At 35.4% G+C, this 18,827-nt stretch overlaps 1 protein-coding gene across 1 annotated transcript in view; it reads left to right on the top strand.

Annotated features, from left to right (window-relative positions):
• Positions 1-18,827, top strand: part of Kap-alpha1 (karyopherin alpha1) — a 252,644-nt gene that overhangs the window by 221,722 nt on the left and 12,095 nt on the right. The window contains exon 11 of the mRNA XM_090409589.1: positions 16,059-16,186. Coding sequence (XP_090265715.1) covers positions 16,059-16,186 — 128 coding nt within the window. The remainder of the gene's footprint in view (positions 1-16,058; positions 16,187-18,827) is intronic.

Genomic DNA, 18,827 nt, shown 5'->3' with positions numbered 1-18,827 from the left:
TAATTAATAAAAAAATAAATAATATGATAGTTAATCAGAAGCGACAGGCATTGTTTATAAATTTCATTTTCAGATATATTTACTTATATTCATGATATTTCGTGCATACTCATAATAGTTCACTCGTGTGCATGTGCTTTGGTTCGGTAGCATAGTGTCAGTGGTGTTGCTGGTGCAAAACACAGTGTTTAGGCATTTAGTTAAACCATTATTAATACCAGTTAATGTCTGGGGTTAAAAGAAAACAAGTAAACTTGACGATGGCACAGAAACTTGAGTTAATAAGTAAGTTGGAAAGTGGTGCATCTGTTGCTCGTTTGTGAACTTTACAGAGTGAAAAACCAAACAGTTTTGGACATACACATAAATAAAGACAAACTTGCTCAGTTTTTGCTAAAATATAGCATTGAGAGATCCAGAAGTGGGTCAACTGTGGCGGATAAGAAACGTGAAGTTGGCCAAGCATAAGAATTTAGAAGAAGGAGTTTACATGTGGTTCATTCAATAGTGGTCTAGTGGCGCTGTTGTTCATGGTGTTGAACTAAGGTCGGCTGCTGAAAAAGTGGCACAACATATAGTTCCAGGTGAGTGATGGGTGGCTTTGGCACTTTCATAAATGCCATGTCATTACACATAGGCAAACATGTGGCGAAGCACTGAGCGCTGATATTGAACAAATTGAGCCCTTCAGAACATCAATGAAGTCATTGAATCTGAGGGTCTTATTTTGTCTTAAGTTTGCAATCAGATGAGACCGGCCTTTTCTATCATGCTGCTCCCGAAAATACCCTCGTGAACAAACATGAGATTAACATGCCTGGCCGCAAATTAAACAAGGAGCATATTTCAGCCCTACTTTGTGCTAATGCTGATGGCATGCGTCTCCTCAAGCCAATGGTAGTCGGAAAAGCATGAAAGCCTCATGCTTTAAAGAATGTTAGAACCAGTTGCTTGTCATCTAGTCTAGCTCAAGGAATGCCTGGTTTATAAGTGACATTTTTTCTGACTGGTTTTTCAATCACTTCATACCTGAAGTGCAAAACTACCAAGAGGTCCTGAAAAATTTCTCCTGAAGATGTAAAAGCTGTTTTACTACTTGATTATGCATCAGCCCATCTTAATGCTGAGAAGTTGGTTAGTAGGAATGGAAGAATAAAATGTATCTTCCTTCCTCCAAACACCACTTCTATAATACAGCCTATAGCACATCTTCAAGTCATTGTTGCCTGCAAGAGGTTGTATAAGAAGAGATTATGGTTGTCTTGGAGAACAAAAACGATCCCAAAGAAGATACAAGAGGAGCCAGGACACTTCAAAATTTGCATGCATATGACATTAAGTCTGCCATCTTTAATTTTGCTGCTGCTTGGAAGGAGATAAAGACTACAACATTGGCTAATGGCTGGACCAAGTTACTGAATGGGAGTGAACCAGAATACGATTTCAGAGGTTTTTGAAACCTCTGATTTCCGTGAAACTTTGATGCAAGCTGATGATAATTATTATTATTATTTGACACCTCCAGAGAGTCCAAAGATCATCAAGGGAGAGTGCTCTAACAGCATTGAATGATTGATCCACTTCCAACTACTAACGACGCTCAAACTTGCTTAACTTTTTTGCATGAGCCATTAGTAGCAGAGGCTCTACCAATCGACCATGTCAGTGAGAATGACATTGAACAATGGCTAGACATAGACGAGGGTGACCCAGGCTACCAGATTCTCTCCCAGGAAGAGATTGCTGAAGATGTTCTACGGGCGATCAGGAGGTTGACAACGAGGAAGAGGAAACGGTTCCAGCTGGTCCAAAACTATCAGTGGTTAGAGAACACACAGACGACATCATCTCGTTCATAGGCACATCTTCATATCCAGAGGTGATTACTTATTATGAACATTTTCGGCAATTTTGTTCATCAATTATTAAGAAACAATATAAAAGTGGACAACTGAAACTTAATGCTTTTTTCAAGGTATTTACATAAAAATGTTCTCATTAAATATATTAATACTGTACTACCAAAAGTTTTAATAAATTTAGTTTAATCCTTCATCCAAGTGTAAGCAAACAAAGTTGCACCTGAAAATATCTTCAGGACTGAGGTAAGGTGGTGCAATACCAGGCAACTCCGAGCAAAGGTGGACCAAGCTCTCATCACTCCTTGTCTCAGTATCTCCCATAATGCAAAACACATCTCCTTGCAGACATGTATACAGCTATGCATTAAGGGAAGGGCCACTACCCAGACTGGTTTCGACCTTTATTGAGGTCTCATCAGTGGGAGGCAGACCCAAACATGGAGATACTAAGGCAGAAGCAATAGGAGAGGTCATATTTAGAGGTCACATCCCCAAGGATATGTGCTTTTAAACTAAATTTATTATAGTCTAAGCAAGTGCAAAATAAACTTCCAACATCTTTCTCTAAATCCAGAGTAATTCATTAATAAGGTGGTACACCTGTTGGCAACTTGTATAGGTAAATATGACCTCTCCTATTGCTTCTGCCTTAGTATCTCCACGTTTGGGTCTGCCTCCCACTGACGAGACCTCAATAAAGGTCGAAACCGGTCTGGGTAGTGGCCCTTCCCTTAATGCATAGCTGTATACATGTCTGCAAGGAGATGTGCTTTGCATTATGGGAGATACTGAGAGAAGGAGTGATGAGAGCTTGGTCAACCTTTGCTCAGAGTTGCCTGGTGTTGCACCACCTTACCTCAGTCGTGAAGATATTTTCAGGTGCAAACTTTGTTTGCTTACATTTGGATAAAGGATTAAACTAAATTTATTATAGTCTAAGTGCAAAATAAACTTCCAACGTACTACTGAAAGTGTTTTATTGTCACTACTATTCCTATGATTCGCAATTTAACAGATTTTTGATTTTACGTACAACCCTTAGCCCCTGATAGTCCATTAAATCAAGAGTTTATATATCATAACTGGGGGGTCCGCTCCCCTTACGCCTACGGCACCCAATCCTCTGAGTCCCGGACTGGTAGGCCGATTCTCCTTGAATTTTGAAGACTTGAAAGGGGGGGTTCTGCCCCTATGGTGCTCCCGAAAATACCCTTATGAACAAACATGAGATTAACACTCAGGATAGCCCCTGAGTTTCAAAAAGTTTCAAATAACTTGACAAAAAATGTGATACAAAAACGTTACAAAAAAAAAGCTTATCATTTTATATTATAGAGTAGATTTGGTATTTCTTTTTGTGCAATAATTTATTATCACTACACTGGTATCTTCATGGATCTCAGAGACGTGCTGAAGACCTACCTAACCACAGTGCCCATCATCTCTCTCTCCTTGTTCACTGATAGAACACTCACAACCACCTCTGGCAGCCCATCCGTTAATTCACTACTCCCAACACAAAAAATATAGTCCTCATGGTCTTGCTAACCATACTCTTAACCTATAGGGATAATCCCTGTTGTTCTTTTCCATTGTCATGTATTGAAAAACTTGTTAGAATCTACTTTATAAATCCCTTTTTGTAATCTATTATGTTTCTAGTATATCCTTTCTCTACACCTATACTTGAACTTTGTAATCCACAAACCTTCAATATATCCTCATAGAAGCATTGTACAGACTAGGCACTGTTTCCACATTTCAAAGAAATCCAAGTGACCAAAATAGTCTACATGTGGTATTATTCAGCCTTATAAAGAGGGATTAACAACTTCTTTTTCTCTACTTATCAGTGTATTTTGTAATTGAGCTATTTTGTCCACTTTCATGACATATCTTCTGAACTTGCCTGCACAATAGAATATAAAACATTCATCCTTTAGACTTTGCTATATTAAGCTGATAACCATTATCTTTTGCCTACATCAGTCTGTTTAAATCATTACTTTTACAGCTATTTTGCCTGATTTTGTTTAGGAGTGCCCCTGTTTTAATGTCATTGACTCAAGAATTCTTAGGGCATTACAGATGTATTTTAGAGACAAATATATGTAGCATAATAGAAGATAATTCGCACATGCCTTTTCTTGGATGTTGTTGCCTGTCTGATTTCTGCAGCGTGCATACTTCTGCTGTTATGGTGTTGAAAGGGGGAGTGGTGGGGGCTTAGGCAATGTGGGAGAATTAATTTGAAAAAACCCGGGTTTTTTGTATAATATATACATATTATTTTTAAGGGTGGGGAACACTTTTTTTGTAGGGTGGGAAAAAGATGAAAAAGGGGACTGAAAATAGCAACTTCTTTTAGAGGAAGGGAAAGGGTTTATGGGAAAAGGGGACCAGGAAGAGGGTTGTTTTTTATTATTTATGATTATTTTTATTAAAAATAAAAATAATAGTTTTTAAGAGGAGTAACATGAGAATTTTCCCAGAAATAATACCTATGTTTAAATCATTTTGCAGGATTTCATTATCTTTATTAAGTGTTGCTGTCTGCCAGTTTAGCATTATCAGCATTCCCTTTCAAATTATTTCTCACTCTCATTAATGTACAAATTGAATAGCATCTTAGTACAGAGTCATGTGGCAACTACTGATCAACTACCTTCTCTCCCACAATATACTATTCTCTCATTTCTGTCTATCAGTCACTCTCTTGTTCATATCACTAACTTCACGTGTATCCCATTGCTCCAACTTATGTGGTAGGTTTTTGTGCAGTATCTTGTCAAATATCTTTGCCAAGTCCAGCAATATATGGTATAGCCAATCTACTTGTCTAATTTAACTATCACTTTATTGTAGAAAGTGTGAAAATTACTAAGATGGAACCTCCCCTCCACAAAGCTGTGTTGCCCCTCATAGAGATCATATTCCTGTTTACCCATTTCTGAATTTTGCCCTTCCTAAATTTCTAGTACCTTAACTGTCACTGCTAAAATATTGACTGATAATTTGCTACTTTTACCTTGGAGTCTTTATGTAACAGTACTGTCTTGCCCTGTTTTCATTCCCTTAAAACTGCTAGTGCTGGGACTTCAGAGCATGGTCACAATATTTCATCCAATCTCACAGATGTATTCAGTTTGAGACTTCTTAACATTCTAAAACACTTTTAATTTATCTACCTGTGTTCTCACATTGTCTCCTTCACATTAGTCACTGCATTATTTCTACTTGGATAATATACACTTCCAAAGTAATCACTGAGTAATTCAACTAATTTTTTCTGCTTCTGTTGCCTCCCTGCCATCAGCATTCATTTGAAGTTCTACTTCCATAGTCATTTTCTACCTTTTACTTACTGCATGATAAAAGAATTCCTGGATTTCCTTTGTTCAGCTAATTTCTTCTCATTTGATTTAGCCATGTTTACTTTGTGCTGTTTGTGAGCCTGCTGATCACCTCTCTCCTTATAAACCCTTTACATTTTCTTTCTTTCCTGATTAATGATGTTACCCATCGATTGAATTCTCACCTAATTTATTCTCCTGTACCTGACTGTGCCTTATGATACTGACCATCATCCAATTCCTGATATGTAGGTGGGTGGTGTACACGATATTATTATAGTACTACAAAAGAAAGTTAAATCATTACTAACTTCCTATCAGTAATTTTCCTCCAAATTGATCTTATCTGTCAAGACTACAATATTATATATTTCTGTCTTTTAATGTACTTCTTACTGTATCAACTCACCTTGACCTTGGTCTTTTTCCTATCATTCTGGCAAAGAACACTTGCTTTTCTTACCTGTCCTCTCCCATTCTGCTTGAATGAGCGCTGCTATTGCATTCCCAAAAGCTAATAGTGTCAAGTTCTTTCCTAATATCCTCATTTTTAATATGATACTGACATTGATATAATCTGTTAACTCCCATAATCTTTCTCAGAGCTCGCATATCTATAGTCTCCAATCTTTGATCAAGTGTTTTATTTCTAACCCATCTCTCAGATCCACAAGTTAAAATTGATTTGAACACTCTCTTGTATATAACTAGTTTAGTGTTTTGACTGATTTCTCTCTTATTCCATATAAATTTATTCAGATTGCTTCCCACCATATTAAACTTTATCTTGATGAAACTGAATTCGCCAACTAAATCCTCCTCTAAATTTGGGGGATGAGCAGGAGCATTCTCCATCACTAGAAGAACTTTTAATGGTAGATTTTTTTTCAGTAAGATGAGTTTTTACAGGGGGAGAAAATTCTTGATAAATCCACTCAGTGAAAAACTCTGTAACCCATGCTTTCGTATTGGGCCTCCACATAACACCGAATTTGCTCTTTATGACATTGTTCTTTTTAAAAACACGTGGATTTTCAGAATGGTAAACGAGCAAAGGCTTTATTTTACAGTCTCCACTAACATTACCACAAAGCAGCAAAGTAATTCTGTCTTTCATAAGTTTATATCCCGGTGCCGTCTTTTCTTTGCCCAAAAGGATATAGGTCCTTTTGGGCAAAATTTTTTTCCAAAAAAAGATCTATTTCATCGCAATTAAAAACACGTTGAGATACAAATCCCTCGCTATCCACGTACTTCTTAAAGGTTTTTACAAATTTGTCTGCTTCTTCTACATCGGCACTCGCAGCCTCTCCATGCATGACAACACTATGGATCCCAGTTCGTTTTTTGAATTTATCAAACCAGCTTTAAACTCCCCATTTTCAGTACTGGACTCAGGTGTGCGTTTCTTAAGTTCACTATGCAGATATTTGACTTTCTCACAAATAATTCTCTCAGTAATACCACGTAATCGCTTCGTTTATCCACACCAAAAGGAGTTTTTCCCATCTCTTCAATAACATATGATCTCCTGGAGGTCAATGTTGTCACATGTTTAGCCACATTTGCTGCTTTTATTGCTTCCTTATTCTTAAGAATACTACTTATTGTCGACTTTGACATTTTAAACATCGTCGTCAGATCCGTCAAACGTGTGATGCTTTCGTGTTTCATGATAATTTCTTTTTTCATCTCAATTGTTGATATTACAACTTTTCTTTTAAGTTTTGTTCTTTCTACATTCTTGGATGCCATGGCCAATAAAAAAAAAAATGCCAACAACAGTTAAAAATTCTCTACACAAATGTATCACACAATGACTAGGCTGTTTAAAGTAAGGGACAATGCACAGCGGACTGAGACAGACACACACACTGTGCAGGCACGGGGAAGTGAATGAGAGAAATTAGTGGGGGGAGAAGAATGCCCAATGGCATGCCGAAACTGTCTAATGCTATATGACTCTGAGTTTCTGGACTATAGTTCGAACTTAGAAATGCCTTTCAAACTGCAAATCAAATTTCTTGTGTTCTCGAGTGTTGAACTCTGGAACGTTCGCAGTAAGAGGCACCACTGTGTGTGTGTGTGTGTGTATGTTTCGGTAAGGAAATACCGTGAGTAGACGTATTACTAACTATTATAATATATATATATATAAGTTTTAGTAAGGAAATGCTGTGAGTAGACATATTACTAACTATTATAATAACGGAATTAACTCACGTAAATTATACTTTATTTGTAGAATTTTCACCTGAGTATCACAGGCATCATCAGTACAAGTATAAGGCTAATTAAGCAATAACAGTTATATTCACAAAGCGCCACCTAAGTAGCTAAGGTTTAATTTCCTAAATTTATTTTATTATTATTATTTATTTATTTATTTAATTATTTAAATTTAATTATTTAATTATTAAATAATTATTCAATTATAATAATTTACAAAAAAATTTTTTTTCCCTTTTTTTTATTTTATTTTTTTTATATATATATAAATATATATATATATGTATACAATTATATGTTAGGAAAGATTTATTGCTTTATAAAGTACTATCTCCCACAAGGGGGAAAGACGTAGACCATCAGATCTGTTTAGGTTAGGGGAGTGAAGTAATGTTTCACATGTTCCTTTGTATAGCCGTTCCATTAGGAACTGACTTTTGTCTTGTTCCACTTAACTCTGTCTGGTGTTGATGGCATGTTCTGCCATTCCAGACTGTTCGGGTTCAAGGTACTGGATGTACGACTGGTGTTCTTCTAACTGGACCTGAGCAGATCTTCCTGTTTGTCCGAAATATGATAATCCACACGAGCAGGGAATCTGGTAGACACCTGGATAGCTGAGATGTGGGAGCTTGTCCTTTGGAGACATCAGGAATGTGGAGATTTTTTTGATGGGTCGAAAAGCCACACAGATATTTAGTGGTTTTAGCACCTTAACTATGCATTCACTAACCCCGTGTACATAAGGGATAGGTATACGTGTAGGTTCTTCTGTACTTGAAGAGGATGCTGGAGCAAGACTACTTAAAACTCTTTTTATGAAGGACTTCTTATAGCCATTGGATATGAAGGAGGAATTAATATACTGTAATTCTTTTTGTAAAAGTTCTTCTGAAGAACAAAAAGAGTTGGCCCTATGAACTAGTGTTTTTATAGTACCTGCCTTTTGGCTGGGATGGCGATGTGATTCAGCATGGATGTACTGGCCTGTATGAGTCTCTTTAATGTAGACTGAATTGTAGATAACCTTATCTGGTTGGCGAAGAATCAAGAGGTCTAGAAAGGCTAACTGCTTATTTACTTCTACTTCTAAGGTGAACTGGATCCTTGGATGAAGTGCATTAATTTTTGAGAGAAACTGTTGTAGTTCTTCTGAGGTGCCCTTCCATATGGCAAAAATATTGTCCACATATCTGAACCAAATGTTAGGTCTGGTGTAATGTTGTCAAAGATACGCTGTTCGAAATGCTGCATGAAGTAGTTGGCAGTAGCAGGAGATACTGGATTACCCATTGCTGTCCCTTCTATTTGTTGGCATAACTGATTTTTGAAGGAAAAATAACCGGACTTTATTACAAATTCAAATAATTTGACAATGTCTGGAGGAAATTCTTAGTGTAGTAATTCTATGCTGTCTGCCAACGGAACATTCATAAATAGCGAAACAGCATCTAGACTAATCATAATCTCCTAATCGTCTAGATACAGATTGGAAATTTTATTTCTGATGTCCACAGAATTTTTTATATATGTAGCAGTTCTTCTAGTTGAAGAAGTGAGTAAATTTGGAAATTTTGATATTTTGTAAGTGGAACAACCTATACAGTGTACGACTGGTCTTAATGGAATTCCTGACTTATGTACTTTTGGAAGACCATATAATCTCGGTGGGTGCCCGAAGGAGGTCTTTAGTGTTTTCTTTTTATCTTCATCCCACATCCATATTTTTTCTATAAGGGCATTATGCTTTTTTATTTGACTACCAGTAAGGTCTGAAGTGAGGGCCTATAAGATGAATAGACGTGGAGTAACAATGATTTTTTTCTCTCGTATTCTCTTCTCTCTTGGATGACTACAGCTTCCCTTTGTCAGCTTTCATAATAATTAGTTTCTTGTTATTTTTTAGTGATTTTAGTGCTTTTTGTCCAGCATACGATAGGTTCGGCTGCAAAGGCTTGCTGTTTAAAAGAATTTTTGTATACTCAAATCTTGTTCTGTTAGCTGTTTTTTGGAGTAAGGATCGAATACTTCTGTCTATACTATGGAAAAAGTCTATTATGGGTACTTTAGCAATCGGTTCCTAATGGTACTGCTATACAAAGAAACATGTGAAACATTACTTCACTCTTCTAACCTAAACAGATCCGATGGCCTATGTCTTTCCCCCTTGTGGGAGATAGTACGTTATAAAGCAGCACATCTTTCCTAACATATAATTGTATACACACATATATATATTTATAAATTTAAAAATATATATTTTTTTTTTAAATTATTATAATTGAATAATTAAATTTAGGAAATTTAACCTTAGCTACTTAGGTGGCGCTTTGTGAATATAACAGTTATTGTTTAATTAGCCTTGTACCTGTACTGATGATGCCTCTGATACTCAGGTGAAAATTCTATGAATAAAGAATAATTTATGTGAGCTAATTCCGTTATTATAATAGTTATATATATATATATATATATATATATATATATATATATATGGGAATAAATTTTTAACTTGGGTATATTGTATATTAGGATAACCAAGCAATTTTATATGCTTGGTCATTTTAGCTCCTAATCCCAAGTATGCAAACAATTAAGTTTGCGCCTGAAACAAAGTTAAAGTCTAAAGATGGTACAACACCAGGGCAACTCATTGTAAAGGTGGTTAAAGCTTTGATCACTATTCTTAGTATTTTCCCATAATGTAAAGCACATCTCACTAGAAGATGTATACTGCAATGCATTATGGGTGGGGTCACTACCCAGACCGGTTTCGACCTTTTTTGAGGTCTCCTCAGTGAGTAGCTAGACCCTAAATACCAGCTTTAACCACCTTTACAATGAGTTGCCCTGGTGTTGTACCATCTTTAGACTTGAACTTTGTTTCAGGCGCAAACTTAATTGTTTGCATACTTGGGATTAGGAGCTAAAATGACCAAGCATATAAAATTGCTTGGTTATCCTAATATACAATATACCCAAGTTAAAAATTTATTCCCATCAATATCTCCTCCAGAGATTTTTATTAAAACTTAATACACCTTGTTGCAACTTATATAGGTAAAGTTGATAAGGCTTTGTATTACTAAAACCTTGGTATTTAGGGTCTAGCTACTCACTGAGGAGACCTCAAAAAAGGTCGAAACCGGTCTGGGTAGTGACCCCACCCATAATGCATTGCAGTATACATCTTCTAGTGAGATGTGCTTTACATTATGGGAAAATACTAAGAATAGTGATCAAAGCTTTAACCACCTTTACAATGAGTTGCCCTGGTGTTGTACCATCTTTAGACTTGAACTTTGTTTCAGGCGCAAACTTAATTGTTTGCATACTTGGGATTAGGAGCTAAAATGACCAAGCATATAAAATTGCTTGGTTATCCTAATATATATATATATATATATATATATATATATATATATATGTAGAAATTTTTTTTCCTTGGGTATAATGGGTATAATATATGTTAAAGATACCAAGTTATTTTAAATATAAACCTGGTTTTATTTACTCCATTTCCCAAGTAAGCAAACAGACAAGTCAGTCAAGCTTGCAAGTGTTGCAAGTCTAGCTGATCCTGTACATAGTGCAAGACCAAGGCAACTCGTGGTAAAGGTATAGAATAAGCTCTGATCACTATTCTTAATATTTACCCTTAATGCAAAGCACATCTCCTGGAGGAGATGTATGATGTTATGTATTAAAGGCAAGAGGCCAATACCCAGACCGGTTTCGACATTTATTGAGGTCTCATCAGTGGGAGCCAGGCTAAGAAATACTAAGTTTTAAGAAATACAGAGATTTATATATATATATATATGTATCAGCTACTGGAACAAATCTGAAAAAACACCCCAACTCAACATCACCAGAGTTAAAGATCGGTACTATCAACAAAAGAAGCCTGAATGGCAAAGAAATGGAGCTAGCTGAGGAATTAAATGAGTATCAGATCGACATAATAGGGGTGACTGAAACAAAAAAGACAAAAACTGGTGAGATCTTTCTGAGCCTTAAATACAAAATGTTATAGTCAGCCAATGACAATCAAGGAAAAGGAGGAGTAGCCATTGTATTCAACACTAAATACCAGGCTAATCTTCTTGAATGGCAGGCAGTCAAGTAGAGTGATATGGGCAAATATCAGAATGGGGAATTGGAAAATGAGGCTTATTTGTGCCTATGGTCCCACAGAAGGTTCCACTAAGGTAGAAGTGGAGAAATTTTTGATGCTTTAGAAAAAGCAACTGGCACAATGAAAAAGGAAAAGTTGGTCCTTGTTGAGGATCTAAATAGCAGAGTAGGAAATGATTGTCAGACATACAAAAATATTTTGGGAAAATTTGGAGAAAAGAGCAAAGCTAATAATAATGACAAATATCTGTTGGATTTCTGCTCAGGACATGGACTGGTTATTACTAACACCATGTTCCAACATAAAAATGTGCACAAATTCACATGGAGACAAGAGAAGACAAGGAATAAGAAAAGTCTCATTGATTATGTTATTGTTGATAGTAATGTTTTCTCCCTGGTGCAGGACACCAGAGTGTACAGAGGATTTGAAATTGGAAGTGATCACTATTTAGTCTTGAGCAGGATAAAATTGAATTTCATATTGAAAAGAATAACATGTAAGAAAGTTTTAAAGCGAATAAAAGTTGAGCAGCTCTCTGATGTGAACTGTAGACTAAAATACAAAATCCTTGATTGATTCAATCAGAGAGGCATGTGGTGTGGTTGTCTGCAAGGATAGAAAAATCACACCTCTGTGGTGGACATAAGAAGTTAATGAGGCAGTGAAGGAAAAGAAGAAAGCATATCAAAAGTTCCTGGCAAATAAGTCAGCTTGTGCTCTTAGAGAATACAGAGAGAAATGTAAGAAAGCTAAACACTGTGTAAAACTAGCTAAACAAAAGTCATGGGAGGACTTTTGCAAGAAAATAGAAAATAAATATCAAGAAGGTGGAAAATATTTTGGAGGTTGTTGAAGAAGCTTAGAAATGGAGGAAAGAGTACTGTAAAAAGAGTTAGAGATGATAAAGGTGACATGAAAACGGGAGAAAAAGATATCCTTGAAGTATGGAGTAATTACTTCGAGAAATTTCTAAGTGAAACAAGCAGTGATAGCACAGTGGTAAAAAAACTCAACAGGCATACAGTCAGGAATACATATCCATACTTGAAGTAGAAAAAACCATCAAAGGCTTAAAATGTGTGAAAGGCAGCAGGAGTAGATGATATTCAACCACAAATGCTGAAGTATGGTGGTATAAAAGTCTTGCAGTGGCTGCACTGCATAGTTCAGAAGGCCTGGACGGAGGGACGAATTCCCGATGATTGGAGTAGAGCTCTCTTAGTACCCATATATAAAAAGAGAAATAAAACTGAATGTGAGAATTACAGAGGTATTTCCTTACTGAGTGTACCTGGTAAGATATATGCTAGTATACTTGAGAAACGGTTGAGAAGAATTGTAGAAGAAAAGCTTGGTGAAGAACAAGCTGGATTCAGGCCAAATAGAGGCTGTCAGGATCAGATCTTCACTTTATGACAAATACTGGAGAAATCATTGGAATATAACAAAGATCTCTATTTGAATTTTGTAGATCTAGAAAAGGCATATGATTAGGTGCCAAGAGAAAAGCTATTCAATACGCTACAGTTATATGGTGTCAATGGGGCATTATATCAAGCAATATTTAGTCTTTATTTGAGTTGCAAGTCAGCAGTTAGAATTGAAGGAAGTAGAGGATGATGGTTGAATGTTAAATCTGGTGAATTTAACATTCCACCTTCAACAAGGATGTACAGTATCCCCTCTGTTATTCATTATCTATATGGATCATATTATGAAGGAAAGTGCCATTAAACATGATATCAAAATTGGATGTGTTAATGTCAGCTCTTTGCTTTATACAGACGATGTTATACTTATCAATAAATCCACTACGAGTCTACAAGATGCCTTGACTAAATTGAATAACTGTTGTAATAGATATGGTATGAAGGTCAGCAATAAAAAGACAATGAAAATAGTCAGAATCTTTGAAAATGTCAACTGCATTATAAATGGAGAACCTGTGGAACAAGTAAAACATTTCAGGTACTTAGGGACGATTTTTGGTGATGATGGTAAATTAAATGTGAAAATAGACAACAGAATCAATAAAACTGGTATAGTACGAAGTCAATTGAATAAATTCATATGGAATAAGAGAGAAATTAGTCAGAACACTAAATTAGCTGTATATAAGACAGTGTTCAAACCAGTTTTAACTTATGGATCTGAGAGCTGGGTCAGAAGTAAAACACTTGACCAAAGACTAGAGATCACAGATATGAGAATCCTGAGAAAGATTAGAGGCATGAACAGATGGCATCAATGGCAATATCATATTAAAAACAAAGATATTAGGAAAGAACTTGACATTGTCGGCATCCAAGAATCCAAGTATGGTCATTTAAACAGAATGGGCGAGGAAAGATTGGCAAAACAAGTATTCTCTGCCAGGTTGGCAGGAAAATGACCCAGAGGAAGACCATGATATAGGTGGATTGGTACGGTACAAAGTGCCTTAGAGACGACAGAAATATAAGATCTGATAATGTTGGAGTCTTGACAAGTAACAGACTGATCTGGAGGAAAATTGTAGGTAGGAAGTTAGTAATGATGTAAATTTTTCATGTCATACTATCATATCCTGTACACCTCTTGAGGGTATACATGGCAGGGATTTGATGATGATATATATATATATATATATATATATTATATATATTTAACATATATATGCTAAATGATGTGAATAAAGCATTTATGTCAGATATGCAAAGAAAAAAAGCTTTGCCTAAGGGAATCCACCAAGTAGTTTGCTCTTCAACTACACTACTAAAAGTTTTTTCATTTCGACAAATAAGATTGTCATTTACAGATAACTAGTATTATCTAGTGTAGCACTTCTCACTTCACTAAGAACTTTTTTTTTATCTCTTTATAACTAGTGTTTTACTTATGAAAAGTAATTCATTTTGTATGAATTTATTCATTTTGTTTGATTTAATTTATAACTTATTGCTGATGGATGGAAAAAGTAAAGTTTGTGTAAAACACAGCAAAGTAGTGCTGTGTTTTGCATGAACTTAACTGTTCCCATCCATTAACATTTGTACTGATGTTATAAGCCATCCTGCATATTACATGCATACCTCCAACATACAGAGTATACAATGGTGGTCTGAAAAGTTCTCGGCCTCAACCATTGATGGCAACTCTATCGGCAAGTTTTTTTTTTTTTAAAGTTGGTACATCTATGATAAGCATTCGTGTGAAATTGCAAGTCATTTCATCAAGTAATTTGTTTTATACAGCTGTCTGAAGCAAAAGTTGTCTTTATCCCTTGAAATGGATAAAATTGAGTATCATGCATTTATAAAAAGGTTTAACACCAAAACAAATTCATTCGAAGTTCATAAAAGTTTATGGGCAGTCTTCTCCTTCATTTTCGACAGTTAAGAAATGGGCTGCCAAGTTTAAATGTGTCTGTACCAGCCTTGAAGATGATCCACGTGCATTGGACGTCCAAAAAGTGTAACAACACCACAAATCATTGATCAAGTGCACAATATGTATTGGATGACTGGAGAGTGCATGAAATTGCTGAGTCTATAGACATTTCAAAAGAGCGTGTATATATTTTGCATGAAGAATTGCAAATGAAAAGCTTTGCATAAGATGGGTGCTGTGCTTGCTCACAGCATATCTAAAATGCACTCGCATGAAAATCTCTGAACAGTGCTTGGAATGTTTTAACAAGAATAAAATCGATTTTGTGCATCGATTTATTACTATGGGTGAGACTTGGATTTGCCATTACACACCAGAATCCAAACCACATCAAAACAGTGGACAGAAGCCATTTGTTCAGCACCAAAGAAGATGAAGTCGGTTCCATCACCAGGAAAGGTCATGGCATTGGTGTTTTGGGATGCTAAAGGCATTTTGTTTATTAATTATCTTGAAAAGTGTAAAACAATAACTGGGGAATATTATTCCAATCTTTTAACCAGACTAGATGAAAAAATAAGAGAGAAAAGCCCTGGTTTGCAGGAGAAAAAAAATCATCTTTCATCAGGATAATGCACCTGCCCACCAAATTGTTTTGGCAATGGGAAAATTAAAGGATCTGCACTATGAATTGTTGGAACATCCATCCTATTCCCCAGATTTGGCTCCCCCTGACTTCTATCTCTTCCCTAAACTAAAACTCTTCCTCACTGGTCAGTGTTTTTCTTTGAATCAAGAGGTGATTGCAGCTGCAGAGCGGTATTTTGCAGATCTTACTGAGAACCACTACAGGGATGGGATAATGATGCCAGAGTATCGCTGGAATAAACGTATTAGTCTTAAGGAGATTATGTTGAAAAATAATTTTGAAATTATAAATTTATTTTTTCATTGGTAGGCCGAGAACTTTTCAGATCATCCTCGTGTATACCGTGATGAATTGCTTATTAATTGAATTGATTATTTTACTTTATTTATTATTATTTTGATTATTTATTTGTTTATTATCTAGGAACCTTTATTAAGTATTGGTTGTTTTATTAGGCTGTGATTGATGCCAACATCTTTCCCATTTTGATTGATATTTTGGGCAAAGGAGAATTCAAAACTCGGAAAGAAGCTGCCTGGGCTATTACTAATGCAACTTCTGGAGGTTCTCCTGAGCAAATTAGGTAAAGTAGTTATTTACTTATAACTTTTACATTTAGAGTAAAAAGAGTTTTTTGCAGCACAAAAAAACTTGATGATGGCCCACACCTCTGTGTCTTCAAATTTCTTCAACATCTCTGACATGTCTTCTTATGTATCCTAAAAGAAAAAGAACAAATTATTACAATTTGAAACCTGTGTGTGGGGGGGAGGGGTTAAAGGGTTTTAAGATATGCTCTTTCTTGTAGTATATCAGTTGCTTTAATATCATTTTTGTTCAGTGTTTATCGGAACTCTTTGCTCCCTCCCCTCCTTGTATGTAATATAAAAAAAAAAAAAATTGTGGAGCATGCACAATTTGGCTGCACCAAAGCTGAAAGAATAATAAAGCTTGCATTTGATACAGCTGTTACTACAGTATGCTAAATCACTATGGTACTGTTTTAGTAGTCAGTAAAGTAGTACAGTAACATTCCACTGTCAAAAGAATTTTTAATTGTTAAACATTATAAACTATGATATAACAAAACCTGCACTGTTTAATGCTGTGCTATGCAAGGTTTTGAACAGTGCACCGTTGCTATGCAATTGCTGTATTTGATTTCAAGAAATTATTTGATATCTCAAATTTCTTATTTTTCTATATTATTTTAAATAACTTTTAGTCTTAAAAATAGATCACTGGGTTTTGAGAAGAAAAGCCAACTGATCTATTGTATATTATACTGACATAACATCAGTTGCTGTCTTCATTTTTTTCATAAAAAGCCATGATGAAGCTCACATAGGTGCTTGTGAAAGTAGTTGGTTTGATTAATTTCTTGTGTGCAATGAATAATAAAAGTTCTATAATACTTATAAGTTTTTTTTTTTTTAAAAAGTCATAAAATAAAGTTAAAAAGAATCAGCACTTTGTTATATGATCTTTTGTTCTCTTGAAATTGTTGGTACCATAAGTCTTAAGTCAGCCTTCTCCTGACTCCAAGTCAAATTAATATCAATGCAACAGTAATGGGGAACTCAAAGTAACGAAAGTATAAATTAAAGATGCCAAGAAATTATATTCTTGGTTTAATCCTTTATCCAAGTGTAAGCAAACAAAAAAGTTTGCTTACACTTGGATAAAGTTTACATGGGAAGTAACTTTACAATTGAGCAACTCGTATATAGAGGCTAATGACTTTATATCACTTGCCTTAGTATTCCATAATGTACAGCTCATATCCTTATGGACATGTAAATGCTATGCATTATGGGAAAGATCAGAAGTGTTATGTTACCAAGATTGAAGTAATGCAGAAGTCATATTTCCATATACAAGTAGCCAAAAGATGTCACACTTTATTACTAAAATACTCTGGATTAGTTAGATGTTGAAAATTTTTTGACTTGGTTATACTATAAATGAAAGATATCAATAAATTATATTCTTGGTTTAATCCTTTATCCAAGTGTAAGCAAACAAAGTTTGCATGTGAAGTAGCTTCATAACTGGGTAATTTGTATATAGAAGCTAATGACGACTTCATATCACTTAGTTACTTCATGCACAAACTTTGTTTGCATGAAGTAACTAAGTGATATGATAACACTTGGATCAAGGATTAAACCAAGAATATAATTTCTTGGCATCTTTAATTTATAGTATAACCAAATGGAAAAACTTTCAATAACAAAAGTATGTAAGTCTATACAATATAAGTGATATTGTATTGTGTTACTGCTCATTGCTTATAAATAAGCTACACACATAACAAAAGTGGTTATTTTACAGTCATAAACTAAAATGTGAAGATTCAGTGGCATCTCAGTTCAGGTGGTAACACTGTTAGATTGAATTGTTGTTGCAGTATATTCCCTGACATAGTATAAATTCATACATATACTAACTATACTTGGGGGGGGGGACTTATAGATCAAAGCTGTATAACTGAGAGGAGACCTCCATATAGCCTTTAAAGCAATGTGGAGAACCGACCAGGTTTCTGACCTAATGTCCAATCCTCACCTAATCATGGTGCACCCTGTAAGGTTACTGAATACTGAATGAAACCTGGATACTGAATGAACAAGAATGGGCTGGCAATTTTTGATTTAGCTGACCAAATTCTATTATTATTGATTTAAACCAAAAAAACCAAAATACAAATTTATGGTACAGATTGATAGAATTTCATGCCGGCTGGGGCGTCGCTGGTTTTGCAAGGTCCCTGTTGTTATCCCCAGGGTGAACAGCAAAAAGTCATCTACTGGAACAAATCCTGAAACACACCCCAATTAAACATCACCAGAGTTCAAGATTGGTACTATCAACATTAGAATCCTGAATGGCAAAGAAATAGAGCTAGCTGCTGAATTAGATAAGTACCAGATCGACATAATAGGGGTGACTGAAACAAAAAAAGAAAAAATCTGGTGATATATTTCTGAGCAATAAATACAAAATGCTGTATTTAGGCAATGACAATCAGTTAAAAGAAAGTGTAGCTATAGAGTAGAGCCTTCTGTGGGACCATAGGTCCCACAGAAGGCTCTATTATGGTAGACGTGGAGAAATTTTTTGAGGCTTTAGAGAAAGTAACTGTCACAATGAAAATGGAAAAGTTGGTCCTTGTTGGGGATCGTAATAGCAGAGTAGGAAATGATTGTCAGACATACAAAAAT

The sequence above is a fragment of the Typopeltis vanoorti genome, chromosome 19 (assembly GCF_054136105.1).
Source record: "Typopeltis vanoorti isolate ZY-2024b chromosome 19, IOZ_Tvanoo_1.0, whole genome shotgun sequence".
NCBI lineage: Eukaryota > Metazoa > Arthropoda > Arachnida > Uropygi > Thelyphonidae > Typopeltis > Typopeltis vanoorti.
This window is presented reverse-complemented; position numbering and strand designations above follow the sequence as displayed.